The sequence below is a fragment of the Micromys minutus genome (genome assembly GCF_963924665.1).
Source record: "Micromys minutus genome assembly, chromosome: 16".
Lineage (NCBI taxonomy): Eukaryota > Metazoa > Chordata > Mammalia > Rodentia > Muridae > Micromys > Micromys minutus.
In genome coordinates, this window is record NC_137985.1 from 50,168,725 (window position 1) to 50,194,541 (window position 25,817).

The 25,817-nt window shown below is 48.5% G+C and overlaps 1 protein-coding gene across 2 annotated transcripts; it reads left to right on the forward strand.

Annotated features, from left to right (window-relative positions):
* Positions 1-5,962: 5,962 nt before the first annotated feature.
* On the forward strand, positions 5,963-25,550 carry PKM (pyruvate kinase M1/2). Of its 2 annotated transcripts, XM_080929795.1 has the most exons (11): positions 5,963-6,114; positions 14,039-14,205; positions 14,669-14,760; positions 16,935-17,066; positions 17,328-17,514; positions 18,103-18,373; positions 19,204-19,354; positions 19,440-19,592; positions 21,943-22,109; positions 24,214-24,395; positions 24,946-25,550. In XM_080929795.1, the coding sequence occupies exons 2-11, from the start codon at positions 14,052-14,054 to the stop codon at positions 25,050-25,052; spliced, it is 1,596 nt and encodes a 531-aa protein (XP_080785921.1). In that variant the 5' UTR covers positions 5,963-6,114; positions 14,039-14,051; the 3' UTR covers positions 25,053-25,550. The 2 variants fall into 2 exon arrangements, with proteins under 2 accessions (XP_080785921.1, XP_080785920.1); XM_080929794.1 differs by lacking the exons at positions 5,963-6,114; positions 21,943-22,109 and adding an exon at positions 22,487-22,653.
* The last annotated feature ends 267 nt before the right edge of the window (positions 25,551-25,817 follow it).

Here is a 25,817-nt window from a genome sequence, read left to right on the forward strand (position 1 = left end):
CTTAATATTTTGATAACATATTACTGTATTAGTATATGTTGTTGCAAGCATGTTACATATATTGAGTACTAATTCTCACAAAGGCCAGAAATAGATGCTATTATTCTCATTTTGCAGATGATGAAACAATTTTAGAGGATAAATAATTGCTATACTCCTAATCATAGTAACCTGATTCCAGAATTCCTTCTCTGGCTCCGTGATTATAGCTTCATTTTCTGCTGAAAGCAGAGATGGAAGACACATTTTCTTCAGAGATCTTTTTTTTTTTTAACTTATATATGTGAGTACACTCTCTCAGTCATGCCAGAAGAGGGCATTAGATACCATCACAGATGGTTGTGAGCCACCATGTGGTTGCTGGGAATTGAACTCAGGACCTCTGGAAGAGCAGTTGGTGCTCTAACCACTGAGCCATCTCTCCAGCCTTTTCTTCAGAGATCTTAAATGTGTCTAGAGCAATGGTTCTGAACCTTCTTAATGTGGCAGTCAGTCCCTTAATACAGTTCCTCATATGTGCTGACCCCCAACTATGAAGTTATTCTACTTCACAGCTTATTTTACTGCTGTTAGAAATCGAGATGTGAATGTAGCACATCCGATATGCTGCCCTTGTGAAAGGGTTTTACTCTGTATCCCTGGCTAGCCTGGAACTTGTTCTATAGACTAGCTCACAGAAATCCTGCCTCTACTTCCAGAGTGCTGGGATTGAAGGCATGCCCCACCACACTGGGCACCCAAAACTTCAGTTGCCTGCTGCCCTGCCTGGACCTTAGGGGTGTGGCTGCTCACGTGTTATAAAACATTTTTTTGCAATTTTAGAAATTAAGATTTTCCTACTTACAAACATTTTATATCAATGAGATTGTACATATTTTATAGTTCTTTACTGAAAAGCTGATGTCTGATAATGTCTGATAATTCAAAACATGAGATTAAAAAATTCTAGCCAAAATCAAGAATGCATTCTGAACACAGAGGATGTGGTTAGGCCATAGCATCTCTGCTTAATACATAAAAAGGTCTGGGTTCATTTCTCAGCAGTGTAAGGAAGAAAAAGTCTATCTGACTGGAGAATATTCTCACTGCAGAGAAAATTGCTCTGTAGGGTCCTGTGCTTTCTAAGAGATGCCTGATCACAACCATGGAGGAAGACTTGGGGGCCTGGCTGCTCAGGAGGGAAAAGGCCTGGGGTCCATGAAGACAGCATTCTTCACATGGGCCAGAGCTCTTACTGCACACACAGTCACAGCCCACCTTTCACAAGCAATCCTGCCTCACTTAGACCTAGATATGTCCAATTAGGGATAGGGTTAGGAAAAGGAACAATTTCCCTCAGTGCTAAGTAGAGACTCAAAAACTCCTTCAAATTCACCTTCCTGCCTTTCCCCAGTAGTTTTCCATGCAGGCTGGGTGTGGCCATGACTCAGTTTGTGGTAAGAATGTAGTCATCAGTTGGGGAGGAGCTTCCTTTTGCCTTTAATTCGAGCTGGGAAGGAGCAGCTGAGTCTGCTGCTGAGTCATTACTGGCTCTTACAGGTTCACAGAACTATTCTGGATAAACTTAGGGACATCTGGCTTCTCATAGGTGGTGAGTTCTGTGGATGACATATTCCACTGAAGCCCCCCATCCAGGGATGAGTAAAAGGTAGGCTTCAGTTCATTTAAACGAGGTACCAGCCTCTGGAACATTGGACTTTCCACAAACTGAGTTTCAGACCATCTCACATGGTTACCACCATAGGGCCAGAGATGCTGCCCTCTTAAAACTTTCTGCAGGGGCTGGAGAGACGGCTCAGCAGTTAAGACCACTGGCTACTCTTCCAGAGGTCCTGAGTTCAAATCCCAGCAACCACATGATGGTTCACAACCCTCTGTAATGTGATCTGAAGACAGCTATAGTGTACTTCTATATAATAAATAAATCTTTTTAAAAAACTTTCTGCAGAGATAACTGCACAGGAGAGGACCCACAGTCTCTTTAGTTCTAGTTGTCCTCGGATGAGTCAGTCAGGTAGTCAGTCTGTAAGGACAGAGTGTGAGGCATACGTCTAAGGAGAGGCAGCATATCTCAGGAAGAGTGCACTTGATCCATTGTTTCCTGCCTTTTCTTTTTCTTAAAGGTTTATTTTATGGTGAGTCCACTGTTGCTGTCTTCAGACACACCAGAAGAGGGCATCGGATCCCATTACAGATGGTTGTGAGCCACCATGTGGTTGCTGGGATTTGAACTCAGGACCTCTAGAAGAGCAAACAGTGCTCTGAGCCATCTCTCCAGCCCATGTCTTTCCTTTTTATTTATTTATTTTTTTTCTTGGAGATAAAGCTTCCTTGTGTAGCCCTGGCTGTCCTAGAACTCACTCTGCAGACCAGGCTGACCTCAGAGCCTGACCTGCCTCTGCCTCCCTCTGAGTGCTGAGATTGGAGGAGTGTGTCACACTGCCCAGCTGCAGAATGTTAAGTTTTTCACTGATCATTTTGAAAGTTCCTTGTTGGAAAGAATTATTCTGTCTGATGATGAACAATATCCACAATGATCATTCCGGACTTCCCCATGGATGAAGCCCATTTCTTCTTGAGACATAGGTGTTTCTGAAGTAATAGTTTTAATATTTCTGTGGTATCTGGTTGCTCCTGGCTTAGCAGCAAACCTGGGGATGTAAGTCCTTTAGGATGATATGAAGTCATAGGATAGAGGGAAGTCCACTGGTCTCAATGTTTCTGAGGCACTGAATTTAGGATTGTCTCTTCTGCAAGGGAACTTTATTAATAGGCCATCCATGTGGCTTCACTATGTGGGTAACTTTGCTGGTGGATGTCATCTTGCCCTTCGTGACCCTCAATCTTCCAAATCTTGATTGAAACCCATCCTCAATTTCATCACACAGCTGTTGTGTCAGGATCTTTCCCTTTTTATCCCTTGTGATGGAAAGTCACAGACTGTCCAGATGGACTTCTCCAGATAAGTTCTGCTGACTCTGCAATGTATACACTGTAGAGCCTGAGAAAGGAGAGCACACACCTGTAGTGGGTAGTTTGCCTCCTAGGATCACATCACTCTAAAAAGTCTCCCCCCATACCCCATTTGTCCTCAGCGAGTTCCAGCAGTTCTGGGATAGAGAAAAGTTGGAGGTTCTGTTGGATGACTAGGCCTCCTTGGCTGAGATAGTACTTTACAGGATGAGTAAGGAATCCTCAGGCCTATCTCTCTGCTTTTCAGTGCCGATGCTGCGTTTGCAAGATACTGGGAAAACCTAGAAACCCAGTTGCATTCAGAATACTTAAATCTGGAGAGGCCCTCCATACCTAAACTGACCTTCCACGTTTAGCTAAAATGTTTTCTCCTCCTTGAAACCGTCTCTTTCCCACGGAGACAAACCTCTTCTCTTTATCCTTAATTCCAAAATTCCATCATGTTTTTCCTTTTCAGGGCTTGTCTGGGGGAAACTTTTCTCTACCATTGTAGTAAAATATTGTAGATGTCTGAAGAAGGTCTGGTTTTCATAAAAAGGCCCACTGGGCATGGTAGTTCAGACCTACAATGTTTGAATTCACAATCTTAGTCGGCTATGTAGACAGTGAAACCCTATTTCAAGAACAAGTCCAATAGGTCCAGCTTTGGAAGGAGGAAGGTCTGAAGTTCAAAGCTTGTGGGCTGCTCTGTCAGTCTGTCTTGTCCTTAGAAATGACCCTGCCATTTCCAGAGACCAAGAGGTCATATGATATATGGGCCAGTTTATAATCCACCATTTCAGCAGGGCCAAAGTTTATTTTGCAGATCCTGTATTGGAGTATGACTTTTTGACATATCTTCCCCCAAGAACTTCCACTGAATTTTAAAGACCATTAAGTCATTAAACCAGATTCTGTGGCCATTTAGCCAATAATCTCTGCAGTACAGTGAGTCAAGCAGCTCAGTCTCATGCCGAACAAACCTGTGAGCACGAAGGAAGGGATTACTTCTGGCTGGAGCAGAGGCCTGTGTCCTTCAGCCCTGGTTTCCTATAGCCTTGAGGTTACTGTAGACTGATGTTTCAGAGGGGAGGGTGGCTCAGAGAAGGCAGATCTGAATTCACAAAGTAGTCTTGCCTGGGTCACCAGAAAGCCCCCTAAGACTGCAGTTACCAAAGGAAGAAGGTGCCTGTTGGACATTGTTGGACTCATTCATATAAAATGAACTGATCAAACTCCACCCTGTGGAATACGGATGTCCTCAAGTTACTTTTAACGGACTGTACATGTTAAATTACTGGTATAGTCATAGGGCTAGTGATTAAAGTGGAGAACAGATAAGATACAACCCAACTATGTACTTTCCTATAGCATGCCGGTTTCTCAGCAGAAGCAAGAACCTTTAGGAAGTCACTGACAATTCTGTCATCTGATGTGAACAAGACCAACCATTGTCTGTCACTTCCCAGGAATCCTTGAAACCTGCAGATGGATAGCGATTCTCAGCTGCCACCGGTTAGCTCTCTAGTTTAATAGACATTCATGTCACCTTGGGACCACATCCAGATTGGCCTTCAGTTCTGCCTTAGTCTCCTTAGTGCCAAGACCAGAGACTAGGGGACGCCTAGCTCTGTATCTAGATTTGTGGTGATGGTTTTGTGTGTGTGTGTGTGAGTGTCAGGCTGACCTTGGCTCTGCAGCTTCTCCCAGCTTGGCCTCTTGAGTGTTGGGATTACAGGTGTGAGCCACGATGCTCAACTCGGTGTACACAGCGGACCTCAGCGTGAGCCGATGGCTGTCACTATATTGTACACTATAGTTCTTTGTTTTTTTCAGTCCAGGGCACAAAGAGGTCATTTCTTCTACCCCTCCCTCTGGCAGAAAGGAATTTTATTCTCTCCAGATTTAACTGGTTTTGATTCCAACTTCATGTTCTTTCCACCCTAATAACCAAGCAAGCATTTACTTCCTCCCCTAAACTAAGGGGACCGAAAAAGGCTTACAGAGAAAATTAAAAAAACTTTATTTTACTACAAATTGCGTTTATGTTGTTACTCTCCCCTCTAGTCTAAACTGACAGGAAATAGAATGAAGGCCTGCGATTCAGCTTCAAAGTGTCTGCTTGAGTTGATACAGTCTTCCTATTTAGAATGTGGCAACATTGTATCTGCTTTCAAAATTCTGCAGAATGAAGACCAGTGTTAACAGTTGGGAAATTAGAAAATGCCTTGTAGGGAAACAGTTTGTTAAAGAAGGCTGAAATACTTCAAATTTAAATATACACGACTGAGTAAGAAAAGCAGTGCTCACCCCTGCTTAGATACGGCTACGCGAAGGTCAGTTCAGCACCGATTACGTGGACTGGTTTACTGCTTCCAGGCATTAAAAAAAAAAATGTAGGATTTGAGATCCTACTCAAAGTATTAACATGGGTCCAATCTGACCCTCCTTTTTAGGAGGTCGCGCTCAGGTTCCAAAAAAAAGAAGTTCGCCCTATCCAGCCTCTAAGTCTGGAACCCTCTAGGAGGCAGCCCAGACTTTCTACCACTCTCTTGCTCCCATCACCCCAGCTTCTCTTTCCGCTCAGCTTCTGAGGGTGCACGGGGACGGGTGCGGTGAGGGTGGAGAGTGCCCGGGCGGGGCAGGAGGAATGTCCGGGGACCTATAAATCTGGGCACCGCCCTGGTAGGCCAGGGCAGATGGGGAGACCTGGGCAGAAGGCCAAAATGGGAACATCATGTAGCCACTGCTCAAGTCCTAAAGCAACAGGTGGCGGTGGCGCCGGGGATCTAGGGGTGGTGGCGGTGGCTCCGAAGGCGGGCCCTCTTTCCCAACCACTTCCCCATTGGTCATCGGAATAGCCCATGCGCAATTTTGGTTTAGGATGTCCTTCCGCCACGGAAGGTAGTCCCCTCAAAAGGGCAACCTGCTTGTCCCGCCTACCCTGCGCTTCTCTCCGAAGGTGCGGGCACCCGTCGGGAGGCGGGGCTCCGCTAGCCGCGGCCGGGATTGGGCGAGGGGCGGGGCTGCGGAGGGATTGCGGCGGCCCGCAGCTCTGATAACCTTGAGGCCCAGTCTGCGCAGCCCCGCACAGCAGCGACGCGTCCTGACTGTACGGACCTCCGCGCTAGGTATTGCAACAGGATCCGAAGTACGCCCGAGGTGAGCGGGGAAAACCTACGCCATCGGTGCCCAGAGCCGATGCCGGCTAGTGCGGAACGCTGGCATGCTTCCTGCTCATGCGGGACCCAGGCATCGAGCATCCCATTCCGGGATGGGGGAGAAGCCTACACTCCAGCCCAAGTAGTGATCTTCCAAATTGGGGGGGGGGGGCGGCCAGCTCCTTCTCCACCTCCTGGCTCTGCTCTTTGTTCTCAATCTGGTTCCAGCCTCTTATCTTACTGCTATCCTCGCCACCCTGTTCCGATGCTCATCCTCCCACACTCACTAGTACTTTTGACCTTCATCTTAGCTCTGTGCCCTCATCATTCGGCTCCTCCTTGTAATCTCCTTGAAATAACTCCCCTGCTCACCCTCCCCTTCGGCCCCCACGTTCATCCTGCATTCAGGTCAGCGTGCTCTTCCCGCGCCTGTGTTCGCAGTTCCTTGTCGCCCCTCCCCCCACCGTTCCGGTCACGTCCGCGCCACTGCATCCTTTCATCCTCCTTGTCCTCGCCCCTCCCCACGGCTTTGCCCCTCCCCCGCATTCTAGTCACGTCCGCGGACTCCCCTCTGGCCCTCGTGGCCCACTGCTTGGAAGGTAGGATGCAATCACTAGGGATCCTGGGTGATGCAGCTACGAATTACGTAACTGGTATTCCCGGTGGCCAGGCGAGAGAGGTTGGCCGCTATTGCTGCCTATTTTGTGTGGTAGTGGGCAAGGCCCCTCGCTCACCCCGCCCAGGGTGCCCTGGCCCTCCATCCTTCCGCAGCGGGGCTGCACGTACTGCGGGGCGTCTGCATCTGTCGGTCGTCTGCTCCCACGTGCTGTCGAGGGGAGGGTGGGTTCCCGACAGAAGCTGGAGCCCGACGCGACCAGAACGCATGTAGCCCACAGAGCCCAGTCTAATTAGGGAAACAATTTGTCAAGACAGTGCTATGAGGAAGATGGGGCTACATGCACGAGGTGGCCGGCATACCGGGTTTGAAGGAGCTGGGCATCTTCTAGTCTGAAGGCTGTATAAAGACGATAAAGCCCAGTCATAGTAAAGTATCTCTAGATGACCTTTACAAATCCAGGACATTGATAGTTCAGAAAAAGTGAACCTCATAGTGCAAATCCAGTCGTGCGTGGGGGCAGCTGGGTTTTGGAATTCTGTGTAATTTATTAATATTTTGAAGTTGGTTGGCCTCTGGTCCTGTGTCCCGAGCAGAAACATTTACTCCAGGCTGCTAAGTTACTGGTCTCCTTGTAAGTACCGGGCTTCCACGATATAGTGACTAATCCCAAAAGGACATACTTACATCCTTTTTGTCAATGAATGCAGTAGTTACATTTAAGGCACCAGTTTGAGTCTGTTTCCTTGCTAATTTTATGCACATTAGATCTAAGTTTGGGGAGGCGGGTATAGGCTCTGAATACCCAGTATTCTATGGAAACAAATTCTCTCTGGAACCCTGTCAGTGTTTACAAAGTAACTAATGTTACATTGCAACTCTCCTGAGAAAAAGCTGTCTAAAGGGAGAAATCTGTGCAGCCTTTGTCTTTGGCTGTGAGGATAGAAACAAAGAAACGGGTACTCAGAAGCCTTCCGATTCTAGTCTCTGTTCATTTGAGACTTTTATGCCTTCTGGCTTGTAGGAAATTGCATTTGGTACTATTGCAATGCTGTTACCCCCAAATTCAGGGTGTGGCTGTATTCTAGGGTACAGAGGGAAGGGCCTTACTTAGGTCAAGACTAAGGTAGCATTGTTAGCAAATAATTTGCCTCTGGTGGCCTGAGAATGCTGTAGGGAAGGCAGTGAGGGTGTTCTGTGGGAAAGTAGTGTAAGCCATCACCGGGTCTGGGCAAGATGACTCAACCTTTCAACTTAGCGGCTTTTCAGAAAATTCTCTTCCTTGGGTGAGTGGGAAGACCACACTTGTTCTCTGAGGTGTTGTAAGGTCCCTTCTATAATGAGTTAAGATATTTGCCAGCACTCAGGAGGCAGAAGCATGCCAATCTGATTTTGAGACCATCCTAGTCTACAAAGTACTAAGACAGCCAGAGATACACTGAAACCCTGTTTCAAGGGGTGGGGTCTGTGTCCCAGCCAGTATGATGGCCCATGGCTGTGAGTTCAGTCCAGCCTGGGCTACATAGTGAAACACCAAATCCCCAGTGAGTGACTTGGCACATTTCATAGCTGACTCTCAAGGGGGCTGGATTTTCCATCTGTGTTGGTCACAGGAAACACTTTTATTTCTTAAAGCTGTTGATTGCTTAATATTTAGTGGAAGAAAAGAGGAAGCAGCTATGGACAGAAAGGTAGAAAAGCTGTTTCTTGAGTTCATCTCATATTACATGGATTTTTAGCATCTGTAGCTTTTCTGCAGCAACAGGTAAGCTGGGTTGGGCAACAAGTAAGCTGGAGATTGAGGTAGAGGAAAATTGTCTCATTGTCTTTCAGCTTCTGAATCATCCCAAATGCCCACAGCCAAGTTAACTGGTGAGGTGTTTTTTTAAACTTACCACTTCTGGTAAGGGGCCGAGTCATCTCTGTAAACTGCACTTACGGGGACTATAAATAACAGACTATATGACAAAGAATGTTCTTCCTGTCATGGAACTTTTGTGAGTCTTGAAACTTACCAAGAGCCAGACTTAGATAGGCTATGTAGTAGTCAGGAGAGGTGAGCCCACGTGCCTGTAAACTTCTGCTGGACCATAAGGACTAGTGTAACAGCTAAGGATTGGAGGGTGGTCTTCCGCCACTGTTAGCTGCGCAGCGAGGCCACACCCCTGTGTGGTTTGTGCTGGTCTGCACGTAGGAGGGAGGTCTGGGCTGCAGTACCTTCAATGGCCTCGAGGGAGCTCTGAGCATCTGAAACCTCCAAAGGAAGCGGTGTTCTTCCAAATGTGTGATTAACCTACAGGTCATATTTTAGGTTTAAGCTACTGGTGTCTCCAGTGTGTGTAAAAGATTTTATGCCATGCCATGCCCATTTTGGAGGAGTCAGAGGTTTAGGGCTGGGCATGGTGGCACATGTTTAATCTCAGACAGGAGGACAGTCGGGGCTATGTAGAGAGTCTGTCTCAAAGAGAAGCTGGTAATGTAGATCTGATGGGATGTTTGCCTATCATGCACAAAGCCTTGGCCATCCCTAGTGCTACATAAGATGCACATCATTGCACATGTCCGTAATCAAGTTGAGGGTGGGAGCGAAGGACAGTGGGATTGAAGTTGTGAGTTGGGAAAAACAGAATTGTATATGAATTGAATAAAATCAGAATGCTTTTTTATTTTTGGGAAGTATGAAAATATAAGTCAGTGTTGATGCTAAGTTGTGGGAAGGAGAAAGGAGAGGTTTTTGCTTCCACTCCTGGGGGGGGGAGTAGGTACAGCCTGTGGACAAAGTGGTAAGTAGGTCGGCGCTTGGACAGCTGGTGCTGCCTTCCGTCTTTAATCACCCCCACCCCCAACTGGCTTTGGCTTGCCTTGAAATGCTGAGCCAGTGCCTCCTGTTGCTGAGGCCATTGTGCGTTCTGCTTACACCTGGCTCTGGGCTGAGCCAGGGTCCAGAGCATGGGCTTCATTCCCAGAAACACTGGCCCTTTTAACAGCTAAGGAAGACAGCATGTGCCAACAGAACAGAAACTGCAAATTGTCTCCTTCCTCCTCTGAGCTAGAAGCCAGCAAATCCCTCTTTCAGGCAGGAGTTTAAAGTAGGACGGTCCAGGTTAGGATTAAGTAAGAGTTGGGTTTTGCTTGTTTCTCGTTGTTTTGACCACAGGAATTTTAACTTGACTCCACTGGGTGATAGACTAGTAATGCCAGACCTTCCTGAGAGAAAATATGCTCTCTCTGGACATGGTAGCATATTCCTTTAATTGCAGCACTTGGGAGGTAGAGGCAGATGGAGTTCTAGGCTAGCCAGGACTGTATAGTAAGACCCTGCCTTAAAAATCAAATAAACAGGGCCAAAGTGATACACACCGTGAACCCCAGCATTTAGGCAGAGGCTGGCAGATCTGAGTGTGAGGCCAGCCTGGTCTATGGGGTGACATCAGGAAATGGTTGCTACAAAACCCTGTTCTTGGGTCGGGATGCTTTATTGGGGCAGCAATGCTTAGACCAACATAGAGATGTAGTAGGTGGAGTGAGGTGTGACCTTACAAGAAGAGGATTGGTGCTAAGAAGCAGGGTGGCACTGGGCATTTGGCGTTTTGGGATTTTTTTTTTTCTTTAATGACCTTTGTTCCTGACACGAGGGAAGTGAATGTGAAGGGCCAAGGAATTGCCTGAGACAGGAAAGGGCATAAGCAGGTAATCAGAGCCAAGCTGGGCCTGTGCATGCTTCAGCCTGCAGCCCACACTGAGGCCTAGGCTGGTGTCTTCCTTTCTCACAGAGGGGCAATGGCTCTGAGGAACATCCTGCTGCAGGGGCTCAGGTTCAAGAGTAAGGCTTCTGCCCCTGGGCATGGTGTCTGCTGCTGTCGTGGGACACACCGGGCTTCTGCTGCCGGCTGGAGGTTGGCTGTGCATGTGGGTGCCTCCTGAAGAGGAGGATGCTGTAGTGAGTTGTGCTGGCATGGGTGGGGCTGCATGTCCTGGTAGTCACTGCCTATCTCTGCAGGTATCTAGGCAATAGTGCAAACCCTGCCCAGAGTCCCACCCTACCCTGAGAAACAAGGCTGGGGCTGCTTTCCTGAGCCAGGAGAAAGACTTTAAAGCGGTGTTCTATTTATACTATACTATATGTGGGTGGTTGGCTGGAGTTGTGGGGCTCTGGAGGCCTTGGGACAGGCAGAAGAGGTGTGGGTGGGGACTCCAGGTCAGAGCCTTGAGTGAAAGAACTGGGGTTTAGGGATGAGTTGAGTAGAAGGCTTGAAGCCCTTATAAGTTTTGTTAGAAGTCTTATGTGATTGTATCAATCCACTGAAACACGTGTTTCCATTTGTCACATTATCTGGCAGCAAGATAGGTCCGCTCTGCAGACTTTAGGTTTAATTCTAGGTAGAGAAATGGGCTGTGTGTTTGAGATTTTACCTGAGCACTGGAGGCAGCAGAGCAAATGTCAGCACAACAAAGATTGTACTGTCAAACCTGGGACCGGTTGAAACAGGAAAAGAAAATTGCTGGATTCTGGTATGGAACGGAATAGGTTGTCGTCATAAAATTTTTCCAAGGATTAGACACACACTTTTGGGGAGGTGCTTTTTAAAAGTCAGTGGATTAAGCTGCCCTGCTGAGCCCTTGTGAGGGGATGGGGAGCACCCGTCCATTCCTGCATCTTTGGGTAATTCTGAAGGGCACAGGACAGAAACTTCACAATGAGCTTTATAGGGTGCATGGAAATCTATGTTGTCTTCAAGGGCTGTCCTTAATAATTGCACATCAACAGTTTATTAATAAAAGGACAATGCTGGGCAGGCAGAGTTGATGGATTTTGTTAAAGACCACTCTGGTCTGTTACACCTCTGGGATACATTGTGAGCTGCAGTCTCAGAAGGGCAGGGGAATGTTGTAATACCACCCAGGTAACAAAAGGGGGGAAACAAAGCAGCAAGGGTCGGTGAGATAGTTCGGGAGACTGGGAACTTACTTCTGATGACTCAGGTTCTTCTAGCCCTAGAACCTAAGTGGTAGGGAGATTGAGCAGTGGTCCTCTGATCTCTGCACGGTGCCCACACGTACCCCCTAAAACTAAATAGTAAATTTTGGGTGTTGGAGTAAAGTATTTCAGGAGATCCAGTTAAGGGGTCACTTTTACCACCTGGTTCTCCAGTATACACTTTTGATGTAGCTGGATACCTAAGGGCAACTTTCACCTACCATTAAGGTCATTACCACCAAAGAGCTTAGTCACATTCAGCTTTTCCCTTGTAGCTCTTCAGAACGGGGCATACTCAGCTCTGGGCTGTCTTTCCAAGTGAGGCCATCAAGCCACTCTGGGTCAAAAGACCAACAATATGTCAGCAGAAGCCCAGACCCAGAGAAACAAAGGTATGCTAATCACCAGGCCCAAAACAGGAATTTGCAGGGATAGTCTCAGACAGAGTGTCCTGGTGGCTGGCTTTTCAGTACTTTCCAGACACTGTTCTGATGTCTGTCCCACTCACTTGGACTTCATAGTTCATAGTCCCATCGCCGTCACAGCAAGGCCTTTGTGTCTTGTTGGCTTAGTACCATCTGTACTGTCCCCTAGTGGCCACTTAACCTAAGCCTGGCTGGGAGCCATGAGAGTTTGCCAGTTGTGTTTCAACCATGAGTAGACCTCAAGGACCTGGCTGCCTAGAACATCCACAACAGGACTTCCTCAGATTTAAGGAGAGGGAAAACCAGGCAGAACTGGTTTTGGCAGAGACTGAGGGCTCATTTAATAAACAAGGTGCTGAGAGACAAAAAACCAGTAGGCTCTGAGTGGAGGTTGACTTGACATCTTAGTGCCTAATGGGTCTTGTAGAGTTAGGAATGACCAGTGTTGGCCGCTGGTTTCTTCTTTTAAAAGTTCACAATTCTGCAAATAGTGGTGGACTCCTGTAACCCCAGCTCCCAAGAGCTGGAACTGTTATGAGTTCATGGCCAGGCTAGGCTACATATGAGAACTTGTCTCCAAGTTTTCTTTTCTGTAGTTGAAGACTTCCAGGCCTCTGATATTTGATCACTAGTTGGTGGCTGAAATCTCGGGTGACAGATACAGGCTTACGTACATGTTCTTCATGCAGAAAAGCAGTAGTGGAGGGTCCTTGGTGGGGGGGAAGGGAAGAGCAAGGATAAGGTGATACTGTGGAGCACAGGCTGAGGGAGGAGTGTGTGCTCAGGAGTTTGAAGGGAGCCTTGTGGCCTGAAAATTCTGTGGGAGAGCCCAGAGCTCTCCTGAGTTCTGTCCTCTAATCGGCTGACTATCCAGTTCAGTGAACTTTTAATTGTAAGTTGTAATAAAGTCAAAGCAAAGGTCAGGGCAGCTGTTGGGATTGTGACCTCGGTGGTTAATTGACTGGAACAGATGTTCAGACTACTGTGTGCTGTACCTTTCACACAGAGGAAGAGACTCCATATAGCCAGAACTGGGGCCGGGGAAGCTAGGTCCAAGGTCAGCCTAGGTTGCAAGGTCAATTTCAGGCCAGCATAGACTAGCTACTGTGTGTGATTCCGTTTTCTAGGTTACAGTGAGGTTGTAATGACTTTGGGGCTGTGTCAATGTCCTTGTGCAAAATTTGCTTTGTGTGTCTTGTGGATGGTGCTGTTGTGTTTGCTAAAGAATTACAGACTTTTGCTTCCTGCCCAGAAGGACTGCTTTGTTGCCTGTAATTCCTGTGTCTGATAGAGGCTAAAGAATACGTTTAGGTGATGCCTTGAAGTAAATCTAGGACTTCAAGGAGTAAAAATTTCTTTGAACTTAGGACAGGGCTTATTTCTCTGGTCAGCAGGGCCACTTTAGGTTATGCCGAACACGATAAAGAGGCTGTGCCGAGTGCCCTACCAAAGCAGGTACTTGTGCAGATTTGATACATTCTCATGATAGGCTTCCCAAGATACTTGTGCTGAAATGTTAGCTATAACATTCTCTGTGGGATGTTCCTTACTGCAGCTTTGGGGAGGTTTCCCTGTGAGTGAAGTGATGTTCTTTCTAGGATTGGTGTGAACACTCTTAAAATAGATGGCAGCCCTTGTAAGAAGCCTGCCTGAACTGGCTCCCAGGGTGTGTATGCACATTGGGTAGCAAGCTCTGTTCACCAAGGTCTTTGCTGTTCATAATCACATGAGCCCTTTGCCCAGTTTGAGTCGCACCCACATAACCAGCACGTGCCAGGCCTCTGTGTGACTTGTGCACAGAGCAATCTTATTGGGTTAATGTGTAAGCGGGAGGCAGCCTCCTGTGTGGAGTAGCTCATTAAGCACTGCCTGGTCTAATTGCGCTCTTCAAATCTCTGGGATCCAGGATCTCAGGAACCATGCCGAAGCCACACAGCGAAGCGGGGACTGCCTTCATTCAGACCCAGCAGCTCCATGCAGCCATGGCTGACACCTTCCTGGAACACATGTGCCGCCTGGACATTGACTCTGCGCCCATCACAGCCCGCAACACTGGCATCATTTGTACCATTGGTGAGTGTGGCCTACACGGAGGCTTGAAAGGCATAATAACGGTCAGAGCTCACCTAGGTTCTGAGGGAGACACTGTCACATTTCTAGGGGAAGGGAGATCACGGGAGTGTATTTTTTCTGCACTTGGTGGGGTTCAGGGGTAGTCTTCTTTAGTGGGCCTTTGTAGGAATAGTTCAGAGACCTCATTTTTCATGTGCTCTGCTACCAACAACATTCGGGAATTAGACATCTTGAAGGCAGGGGAAATTGTTTTTCCTCCACTTTTCTGATTATGTGGGGTGCTTCTTACTTATTTTAAAAGTTGACTAGTACAATAATTTTTTCTGTACTTTGGAAAGACCTTTCTTTTAATTTATGGAGGTTGTTAAAAACAGGATGAAGAGTTGATGTTGAGCCAATTTCATACATACATTTTCTGACCCGACTGTCATGATTTTCTTCCTGTGGCTCGGTTTCTTGATAGGCCCTGCTTCCCGGTCTGTGGAGATGCTGAAGGAGATGATTAAGTCTGGAATGAATGTGGCTCGGCTGAATTTCTCTCATGGAACCCATGAGGTGAGCGGCAGCCATCCTGGAGGGATTCATTAACAGTGGTACTCAGTCAGGTGTGGGTCTCTGAATGGCATGTGGTTCTAGCACATCCGTTTCCCTCTGGCCAACTTCATTGGCATGGACAACCTGGCCTGCTTTGTCACTGACCAGGGTTATCCCTCCCATCAACTTTTCTGAAAAGGGCAGTGAGGGTCTGTCTGGAAACCGTAGACCATCAGATGACTTGACTGCATGTGGCACCCATGCCTCAGGGTTTCTATAGTGCAGAAGATTGAAGAACATTCTGACTTAGTTCAGGCCCAAGATGGTAGGTAGGTCTGGAGGCTTTCCACATATGATGGAGTCATATGTGCACAAATGCTATATGATCGCTGGTGTCCCCACTTCATTATCTGCCCATCATCAGTGCCCCTCCCCAGGAGTGAGGTAGGGATGACCTGAGGCTGTACCTAGGAAACAAGTGGCAACTGTTGGAAAGGTCCATTCCTGTCCATGCTCCAGTTTAGAACAACCTGTTCTGAACAGATGGGTAGGTGGAAGCATTTTAAGATCTACCTTTTAGATACTTTCTAACTTGACTGAGGATTTCCTACAGGCATTGGTGGAAAAAGGAGAGTCCCTCCCTTCCTCTTGGTTTCTGTCTGAGTAAAAGTATTAACCCTGTGCCATTTTGCCCTCTGACCTTTGGAAGTTGTTTGGACTAAAGATACTATATTCCATAAATAGTTTGGAGGCTGCTACCCAAATGTCATGGAACCTGAGGTAGCCCCTCAAGCATCTAAGCAATGTTTAACACATTTTTGCTGGGTGTGACGCTACAGAATTGTGGGTTCAAGGCCAGCTTGGGGACTAGCCTCAGTAACATAGTGAGATCCTGGGGCGTTGCTTTCCAAGCTCCTCTGTTCTCTATAGCAGCTCCCAGGAGTGAAGGTGAGCCTGGCTCGGTCAGAGCTGGATCCATCTACGTGGTCTTTCAGTAGTCTCCAGTCAGGCAAAAATAGATTGAGATGCTGACCTTTACGGCTCTTCTTGAATCCAGTAAAATAACGCCATGCAGACGCTCTGAGATGGCAGGGGACAGTGTTGGGCAGGGAAGCTCTGCCTTGATTTCAAACTGTAAGGCATTGGAGATTGGGTGAACTTTTATGTCACCAGAGCTTCACCAGGGCTCCTATTCCATGTGCACTGAGGAGCTGGGATCAAGTTCCCTCCCTCTGACCAGAACATCAGCCAGCTAGCTGCAACTAATCTCTCAGCTTTAGCAGTATCTCTGTGTCATTCTTGCTGAGCAGGCAGTGCTGCCTTCCCGCACTGACTTTTAAGCGGCCTAAATTTAGAGCCTCTACAGGGACAGCACTGATGGCTACTGGGCGAGCTTCACCCTTTGGTTATGTGCCAGAAAAACCATAGCCATGAAAGTGGGAAGCATGAACCACCTCCCAAAAGTGTTACATGCACAGACGGTTAATAGATTATCGGATACTCCAGTCATAATGCAGTTTTACATACATGCCCCCGGCCTCCTATAGATAACAGGCTTGCAGGTGTCTTTCTGTACGAAGTGGTTAAAGGCTCGTAAAGTGCTAAACTGAATGGCCACCAGTGTCACATGGAGACACATTGGCAAAAAGCGTTGTGCTAATGGCTCTAAGCCCCAGTTAGGAAAGGAAAAAGGTTTGAGGGGAAACTTTATTACAAGTGAAAACTAGCAAAGCAGTTCCACCGGGGCAGGCTGATCAGAGAAAGTGATTGGGAAAGCAGTGTCTACATGACTGAGCAATGAGCTGTTTAGCTCGGCCATCGTTCACTAAGTCAACAGCTTTGAGTTTGAATTGAAGTTTGGATCGATAGGGAAAACAGATACAGACTGCCAGGGAGGAAATCATCAGACAAATCCCTGGTTTTTGCCTGTCCTGATTGTTAGCATGCTTTGAGTCCTTAGGGACATTAGAACAAGGGAAGAGACACAGCAGGACAGGTTTATATTCTTACCTTCAATTGGCTTTAGTGGCAGCGTTCTGGGAGCTGTGAAGGCTGGAGTTGGTGCTGTTGTGTAGAGGGCAGAATAGATGTTGGAAAGATTAGGAGAAGGGGCGGGGTTTGAGATTCAGGTGTACTTTTCATTGGCTCCGGGGTGGGGACTGGGGGCTGGAGGTCACCTGTCAATCTTTCTCCAGTACCATGCAGAGACCATCAAGAATGTCCGTGCTGCCACAGAGAGCTTTGCCTCTGACCCCATCCTCTACCGTCCCGTTGCGGTGGCTCTGGACACGAAGGGGCCTGAGATCCGGACTGGACTCATCAAGGGCGTGAGTATTCATGGAGACCTTAGGTCTATAAATGAGAATATTTTTCAGCTGCCTGGTAGGCACTATTAAGGGACACATTTTTGGTATTTAAGTCTCACTCTGGAGAACTGGTAGTTTGTTGTTTTTTATTCCTCATTTCCTCAATATGCAAATTCAGGATTTTCAGAAAGGTGAAAGGTTTCTTGGACTTTGAGCCAGAGCTTGAGCACCCCGGGTGCTGCCTTCTGAAGTTCACGCCCAGGTGCTGTCTTGACTCTACAGAGCGGCACTGCCGAGGTGGAGCTGAAGAAGGGAGCCACTCTGAAGATCACCCTGGACAACGCCTACATGGAGAAGTGTGACGAGAACGTCCTGTGGCTGGACTATAAGAACATCTGCAAGGTGGTGGAGGTGGGCAGCAAGATCTACGTGGACGATGGGCTCATCTCGCTGCAGGTGAAGGAGAAAGGTGTGTATTGTGCACAGTCTGTGGCCTAATGCCAGCTCCCATCCCCAGAGCTCTGGCAAACACTCACCTTGCATGTGTGAGGGTCTGGGCTCAGTCTCCAGAGGATCAAAAGTTTAAGGTTATTTGTTGGTCTGTATCCCTGGCCTGACTGAAATAAAGACAAGTAAGTATCCCACAAAGGTCCAGGCAGGTGGGTGTCTCAGCGTGCATAAGAATACTACTATATGCTTTACAATGATAGTCACATTTTTCTAAACACTAACAGTTTACGAGAGGGTCTCCTATAGCTAGCCTCGAACCCCAGTCTTTCCTGTTTCCATCTCTCAAATGCTAGCATTAAGGATATACACTGCCACGCACAGCTACTTATTTGTTTATTTATTTTGAGATAAGGCTTCATTTTGTAACCCTGCTGACTTGGACCAGGCTGGTCTTGACCTCGAAAGTCTGTTTGCATTTGCCTCTTATGCTACCATACCCAAAACTCAAATTTTCTTAGCAGCCTGTGGGTAGGTATTGTGTTCATAGGTGAGAGAAATGACTTGCTGGCTTCTTGTAACTGAGCCAGTCTCAATCCCTTTCACAAAGGTGCTGACTACCTGGTGACAGAGGTGGAGAATGGTGGCTCCCTGGGCAGCAAGAAGGGCGTGAACCTGCCTGGAGCCGCCGTGGACCTCCCCGCCGTGTCGGAGAAGGACATCCAGGACCTGAAGTTTGGGGTGGAGCAGGATGTGGACATGGTGTTTGCATCTTTCATCCGCAAGGCCGCCGACGTGCACGAAGTTCGGAAGGTCCTGGGCGAGAAGGGCAAGAACATCAAGATCATCAGCAAAATCGAGAACCATGAAGGTGTCCGCAGGTGAGTCCTGGAGACCCACCTTTGAGAGGTGTGTCCACGGTCCTGCACAATGCAGCCTGCCTGGACTGGTCCAGAACACCTGAATCAGCATCAGGGAGAGGCCAAGTACCTTTAGTCATCATTTTGGGACCCACCTGGAAACCAATGCCCATGCTAAAGCTTGTGCCTTTAGAAATCATATGGCCTGATAATGGTGCTGATGAAGAGTGGTCCATTTGGCTTCCCATAGGTGGCACTCCTAAGGATGAGCAACGGGTTTACTGATAGATGTTCATACTTGGTTTTCTTCTGCTTCTCCTAGACCTACTATGGGCTATGAGTAGGCTTGGGAAAGTTGGGGTGGCAATTGTCAACACATTCACTGTCCTTGGCTCTGTGTCCTTTGTACTGGGCAGTTTTTCTATCTTGATAAGCCTTAGGTGCCTCTGGCCTTACTGTTTGTTTGTTCAGCCCTGGAAAAGCTGGGAATGGGCAGCTCAAATGCTCAAAGGGCAGCACTCAGTCATTCCCTTGGCTAAATGAAGCCGTGGTCCTTTGTAAGATCCACGGGCCTCATTCTGTCTTTGAAGGGTCCATTAGGGAAGTACAGTGCAAGGGGTTGTGAGATACAGTGTCCGTAGAACTGAACCTCATCCCTTTGGAGTATTCACGGTGGTGTTTAGGAAGCACAGCAAGTAAAGTTGTTACTGTGCTGTGGGTGGCATCGTGGTGGTGGATGCCCTCACCTCTCACTGCTGCATGTGGCCTTGGGCGTCTCCGTCAGGATCCTGGGAGAGCTTCTGTTTGCTCTGGTGCTTCCTGTGACCGCATCTCTCTCTCTCCTTTATCAGGTTTGATGAGATTTTGGAGGCGAGTGATGGGATTATGGTGGCTCGAGGTGACCTGGGCATTGAGATTCCCGCAGAGAAGGTCTTCCTGGCTCAGAAGATGATGATCGGGCGGTGCAACCGAGCTGGGAAGCCTGTCATCTGTGCCACGCAGGCATGTGTTATCTCCTTCCTCTTCGTTCTCCACCTAGGAGACCTGGCCCTTTGGTCTTCTAAAGCCCTTGTCTGTCCCCTCCTAGATGCTGGAGAGCATGATCAAGAAGCCACGCCCCACCCGTGCTGAAGGCAGCGACGTGGCCAATGCAGTCCTAGATGGAGCGGACTGCATCATGCTGTCTGGAGAGACAGCCAAAGGGGACTACCCTCTGGAGGCTGTTCGCATGCAGCACCTGGTAAGTCCTCAGAGCCTGGGGTAAAAGAAACTCTGCCACAGAGGTCTCTGCATTGTCCTAACCTTCCGCTGATCACAGCAAGAGTGGGGTGTGTGGAGGCGTGCTTCTCAGTTTTCATGGTGTGCTTTCACTGCCTGCGCCCCACCAACCACTTTGTTCTGTTCTCCTAGTTTGGCTTCTAATTTGATCTCCTGATCCCATGATGGGAACTCCTGATCCCATGAGCAGATACTTTTCCACTGCAGGCTATAGCATACTGAACTGCTTTGAGCTGGCCTTGCATGGTGCCTGTGACGTGGATATTCCCTTGCTGTGCCAGACCCAAAACAGAGCTAGAAATAGCTTTGGGGGTGGGGAATGGGTGCTGAATTTAGCAGCTTCTGAGCTGGGAATTGTGAGGACTTTTCTCTGGTCATATATAAGCCTTCTGCTTTCAGTAAGATAGGGTCTGGCTCAACTCTGTAATTGAGCATTCAGAGTCTGAGGCAGGAAGATAGCTTGAGGCTAGGCTCGACTGGAATAAGACATTATCTTACAGAAACAACAGACTCCAGGCTGACTCCTGCTGACTGTTTATGGCCTCACTGCTGTCTCCGTTGTGGAATTTCCGGAACACAGCAGTTAACTAGGGCAGCAGTGAGGGCCTTTGCCTGGTGTATGAAGTTTTGTAGGTCCCATGATCTTCCCATGGTTTATCTGATTTGTAGCTTATCCAGATTCGTGCCAATATTGAAACAGGCCAGCCCTTTGGTAAGTGTTTTAGAGTTTGGACTCAGCTGGTCATCACCTGTTCTGATTGGTATTGTGAGCTCATCCCCATAGCTTCTCAATAGCATGTAGGCATTCTCTCTCTCACAGAAGACTGTGTGTTCCCCCAAGGTGGATGCCTTCCTGTATTACACCAAAAACCCCTTCTCTAGCTGCTGAGTTGTGTTACCTAGCCTCAGAGTCAAGAACAGGACTTTGAATGGGTATTCTAAAGTATGCAGTCACATAAATGTATTTATTTTTGTATAGCTCTGAGTGACTTACATGACCTTAGGACTTTGCCCAAAATGGCATTTGAGATTAATTAATTAATTACAACATTGACAGTTTACTGTATAATTAAGTGTTAGATAACCCTCTGGACTCATTGATATAATCTTCCTTTTCTCATTTTTGAATGGAAATCACTTGTGTTGAGTACTTGAGCCCAGCTTTGCTGTCTGTAGGGCCGGCTATTTATTTCACCATGCTGTAGCAGTGTGGGCAGAGGAGGAGTTCTGGGTCCTGGCTTTTTCTCGAGCCTTCGTCTTTCCTATGACCCTCGAGGCTGGGACTGCAAGGCCCTGCTCAGAAGATGAGTCCAAGATCCGGGTTAGACTGTGGCTGTCCCTTCAGAGGATACAAACTTCTCTCAGTTAACACTTAGGACAGCTTCTCCCCCTTTATCTGTTTCCTCCCGTATCTAACTGACCCAGTCTACGACCTGTAATTAAAAACGAGACATTCCAGCTATGGTGGTTTCCTGTTGGTGTCCTTTGGGCTGCATGCATTCCATTCTTAACCAAAAGGGCAATTTCCACTTGCAAATCTGCTAATACTACCAATAAATGTGATGGGTTGATGGTTTCATATCCTTCTTATACTAAGAAGCTTGGGATTGCTTTCTTTAAAACTTACATTGTCTTTCTAATGCCTAGTTTTACTGACACATTTGCTATCTTATAACAGTTTTAATTATTGAGTTTTAATCGGTGTCCTGAAAGGCCTGCATGCTTTCTCAGGCGTCTGCCTCTTCACATGGCTGTTGCATGTACTGTGTTCAAGTGAGCCAGAGCTGGCCACTGTTCTGTTTAGAATGGTGCACTGAGCAACTCTGGCTCTTTTGACACTTGGCCCCAGCTTTCAGAGCCGCCCTAGTGTTTCCACTATGAGGCACATGCAAGTGCTCGCTCTTGTGTGCAGGCTGAGCTGGATGCCTTGTAACCACACAGCCATGTGAGGGGAGGGGCCTGTTCCTTCCTGTACACATCATGAGGCAGTGTGGTCAAGTGGAAGTGAAGTCCGCTGAGGCAAAGAAGTTAGTTTTTGTCTTGTTTGTTAGATTTAGAAAATCCCAAAAGGGTTCCAGAACGGAAGGAACTTCCCTTGCGTTTGAACAGAAGGAGCAACCCCAAATCCCACATGCTATTCCAGAGCATGTAGGTTTTGACCACCCTGCCTCTGCCTCTGCCTCTGCCTCTGCATGAAGAAAAGACTTAACCTAAGGTTCCTTCCTCTGACTAGTTCCCTGTCTTTCCATGTGTTGTCTGTCTTGTTTTTGCCTTCATCCCTTTTCTTATCCCTCCTCCCCTAAACCTTACAGATAGCTCGGGAGGCTGAGGCAGCCATGTTCCACCGCCTGCTGTTTGAAGAGCTTGTGCGAGCCTCCAGTCACTCCACAGACCCCATGGAGGCCATGGGCATGGGCAGCGTGGAGGCCTCTTATAAATGTTTAGCAGCAGCTTTGATAGTTCTGACGGAGTCTGGCAGGTAGGGCCCTAAGGGCAGGAACCATTATAGGATGACCAGCTTCTCATGAAACCAGGCCTGCTATGTGCCTGACCCTGGGCACAGCCTCTCTCCTGCAGGAAGGCAGCCAAGGAGGTCACGATAGGGCAGGACCAAGGATTCTCTTGTTGGCACAGTGGAAGTCACAGGCACCTGGTACAGGATGGTTCCTGTGGAGTTTCTTATCTCGCTCAGTTCAGAACATGTAGTGGCTCACCTTCTCCGGCCTTTTGTGCCCGGGGACATGTTCCTTTCCAGTTGTCTGTGACTCCTTCCCTCCCTCTCTTTGACAAAGCTCTGACAAAGCCCTGTCCCCCTCCCCCCCCCTTCGTCCCTCTGGACGGATGTCGCTCCCCCAGATTGCCCGAGAGGCGGAGGCCGCCATCTACCACTTGCAATTATTCGAGGAACTCCGCCGCCTGGCGCCCATTACCAGTGACCCCACAGAAGCTGCCGCCGTGGGCGCCGTGGAGGCCTCCTTCAAGTGCTGCAGCGGGGCCATTATCGTGCTCACCAAGTCTGGCAGGTAGGAGGCGGCAGTGAGTCCCTAGGGGTCCTGAGAATGGCTCTGGGCCAATTTAAGACCCCTGGCTGCCAACAAAGGACTCCAGGCAGCGCTCACAGGTACATGGAACCACGGCACCGCTGCACCTTTACAGCCTGCCTCTCGGAGAGCCTGAAGCAAATATTTAGTTTCTTAGGTAGTTGCTGTGTGGAAGCTAGGCATGGTGGAGCATGCCTTTAATCCCGGCACTTGGGCCGAAGAGGGAGGCAAATGTCTGAACTTACGGCCAGTCTGGTCTACAGAGTGAGTTCCAGGACAGAGCCTGATCTCACAAAATAGCTCAGCTGGTAAAATAGCTTGCTGCACACGCCTGGCCCATATTTGGTCTGCAGGACCCACGGAGGAAGGAGAACGGTGACTCACGTCCATGCACAAGGACACAGCAAAGCTCTTTCTCATCCCACTCGAGGGGTCTTCGAATAAAGTGTGTGCACAATCATGACGGGTTACCTGGAGAAGTGACTTGTCCTTTAGGAGCACTGTTCTTTCAGAAGCCCCAGCACCTACTTGGCAGCTCACAGCTGTAACTAATGTCCAGACGCTGCATGTATATGATGTACTGGTGCACATGGTCAAAATACCCAGATGGCTGGGGGGGAGGAGGGAAGGTGCCCAGAATCAGATTCTGCCCAGCACACCTGTGCTTGTCACTCCAGGGCTCGTGGTGCAGAGAATGAAAGATACGCCTGAGCTGGGGATGTTGACCTTTGCAAACTTGCCCGTGAATGTTGGTGTATAACTACCTGGAAGCAAGGGATGGGGTGCTGAGAAATGGGGACCCCAAAAGTCCTGAAGGGATACAAACAAGGTCTATGCTAATTCTGGGCTTCCTCTGAAGAGGTCTTGGTCCTTCAAAGCCTCCGTAATGCAGGCAGCATGAAGCAGGGTATTTTCTGCTGTGGAATGCCTCATTCCCCGATACCTCTTGTGTGTCCTTAAGATGCCTAGTTAGTTCAGTAAGCCTGAAACAGACCTGATAGAAATAAACACTGTGATTTGTAATGGGTTCAGAGGAGGGGTTCCCTATATTCCCACATGTTCCTCCTACCACCTGGTCACCGCCCAGGTTTCTGAAACCATAGAAATTCTGAGGTTTCTCTTGACACCAAATTTAGCCGATAGGACTCCCATATATAGTACTGCGGCAGATATTGTTGGCTTCAAGGGTCTGGTGCCTGCTGCTGCTCTTTGCAGATACCAGAATTCAGGAGCTAGGCACATGGTGCCTGGATTGTAAAGGTTGCTGGCAGCTCCAGGAATGGGTTCTGGTGAGATTGGGCCAGAACTGTCTTGCTGCCAGTTGGAAGGGTCCACAGTCCTGGAGCTACCCACGCTCGGCTCAGGATAATCATTTAGAAAGGACAGGACACAGGTCTGGGGCTGGCCTGGCCCTGCAACAGTTCAGTGGGTTGTGAGTGGGTAAGGTCTGAGTTGAATTAGAGGGTACTGCTTTTGGCTTACTGAAAGGGTCTTGTGACACATGTTTAATGGTTCTTCTTTCAAACCTGTTTCCCTTCTCAGGAGTGCTCACCAAGTGGCCAGGTACCGCCCTCGTGCCCCTATCATTGCTGTGACACGCAATCCCCAGACGGCTCGCCAGGCCCATCTGTACCGCGGCATCTTCCCTGTGCTGTGTAAGGACGCGGTACAGGACGCCTGGGCTGAGGATGTTGACCTCCGTGTAAACTTGGCCATGAATGTTGGTATGTGGCTGGAAACAAGGGGATGGGGTGCTGAGAAATGGGGACCCCAAAACTACCATTTTCTGAAGTCCTGGGCTTAGCCCATCTGTCCTCACCCAATTTTGAGCCCAAAGCAAAACTAATTGCCTCATTACTGAGGCTCTTGTATAAAATTGGCTGGAGCTACTGCCCTGTGGGGTGGGGCACTCAAGCTGCTGTGGTTTTGTTCCTACGTAAGGTTGGATATCTAGAGACGTGGAGGCAGCTGACCCTGACCTTGGGCAAGGTTGGCCACTCCCTAGAATATAAACTGAATGATGTCCAAAGGTCCCAGCCTCGGCCCTTGTTTAGGCTAAGAGGCTTGCACCACCTTGTGGTAAAAAGAAGTAATAGTCTGGCAGCCAGACTAGAAGCATTAAGGGATTTGCATCTACCTGGTTAGGCTTGTGTCTTGAGTTAGGAGAAAGCACCGCCTTGTGGTAGGAGAGAGTGATGGTTGCTCAATTCGGATTTGGGATTTTGCAGTTGTCCTCAAGTGTACCTCTACTCACTAACCTCCTTCTCCCCCCAGGCAAGGCCCGAGGCTTCTTCAAGAAGGGAGATGTGGTCATTGTGCTGACCGGGTGGCGCCCTGGCTCTGGCTTCACCAACACCATGCGTGTAGTGCCTGTACCTTGAGGATCCTTTGGAGTCCCTCTTCTAGCCCCGTCCCTTCCCCTCCCCTTTCCTATCCATTAGGCCAGCAACGCTTGTAGTGCTCACTCTGAGCCATGATGTGGCGCTGGTGGGCTGGGACGCCAGGAGAAGTTAATGCCTGTGAAACACGCAATAGAGTCGAGCTGTTTTTCATAGCCCTACCTACGCCAGGGGTGAAGGAGGAACGCTGGTGGAAACCCTCTGACTGTCACAGAAGGGCAGCAGCATCTCCAAAGTACAGAGAATTTCCAGCCCTAGCCTGGAGTCAGGAGGCAAGAGTAGGGGCTGAGGGCGTGGGGCCCAGGGTTCCGTGTAGATGACCTGGCCCTGACTTGCGTTCCCAACAGCTTTGTCCTCCCCTCTCCTCCTTGTGCATCCACTGCTGTCACTGCAGACACTCTCCACCTTGTCCTCTGCAGCGTCTCCAGGCCTGTTGCTATAGTGCCCACCTGAATGTCAATAAACAGCAGCTGAAGCACCTGTGTTCTGTTCTGTTCTTTCCTTTTTTTTTTTTCCCCCTGGGGGGCGTGGCTGAGCCCTACCCTCTGAGCAGTTGAAAATGCCAACAGCCAGGAGGAGGCTTAGCTTTGGGCCGCTAGACAGCAGGAGCTGAATACTTTGGGAGTATAGAAGCTGCCTACTCTAGCACTGAGTGGGGCTATGTATTGGAGAGCTCATTGTTCTATTTATGAGCAAAGACTTGGAAAGGTCTGGGACTAAGCTAGCACCTATAATGGTGGGTAGGCT

Excerpts from the sequence above, each read along its gene's own strand:
- PKM (XM_080929795.1), top strand. The coding sequence starts at position 14,052 with ATGCCGAAGCCACACAGCGAAGCGGGGACTGCCTTCATTCAGACCCAG. Across the intron at positions 18,374-19,203 it reads AACCATGAAGGTGTCCGCAG|GTTTGATGAGATTTTGGAGG; the intron begins GTGAGTCCTGGA and ends CTCCTTTATCAG. Across the intron at positions 19,355-19,439 it reads CTGTCATCTGTGCCACGCAG|ATGCTGGAGAGCATGATCAA; the intron begins GCATGTGTTATC and ends GTCCCCTCCTAG.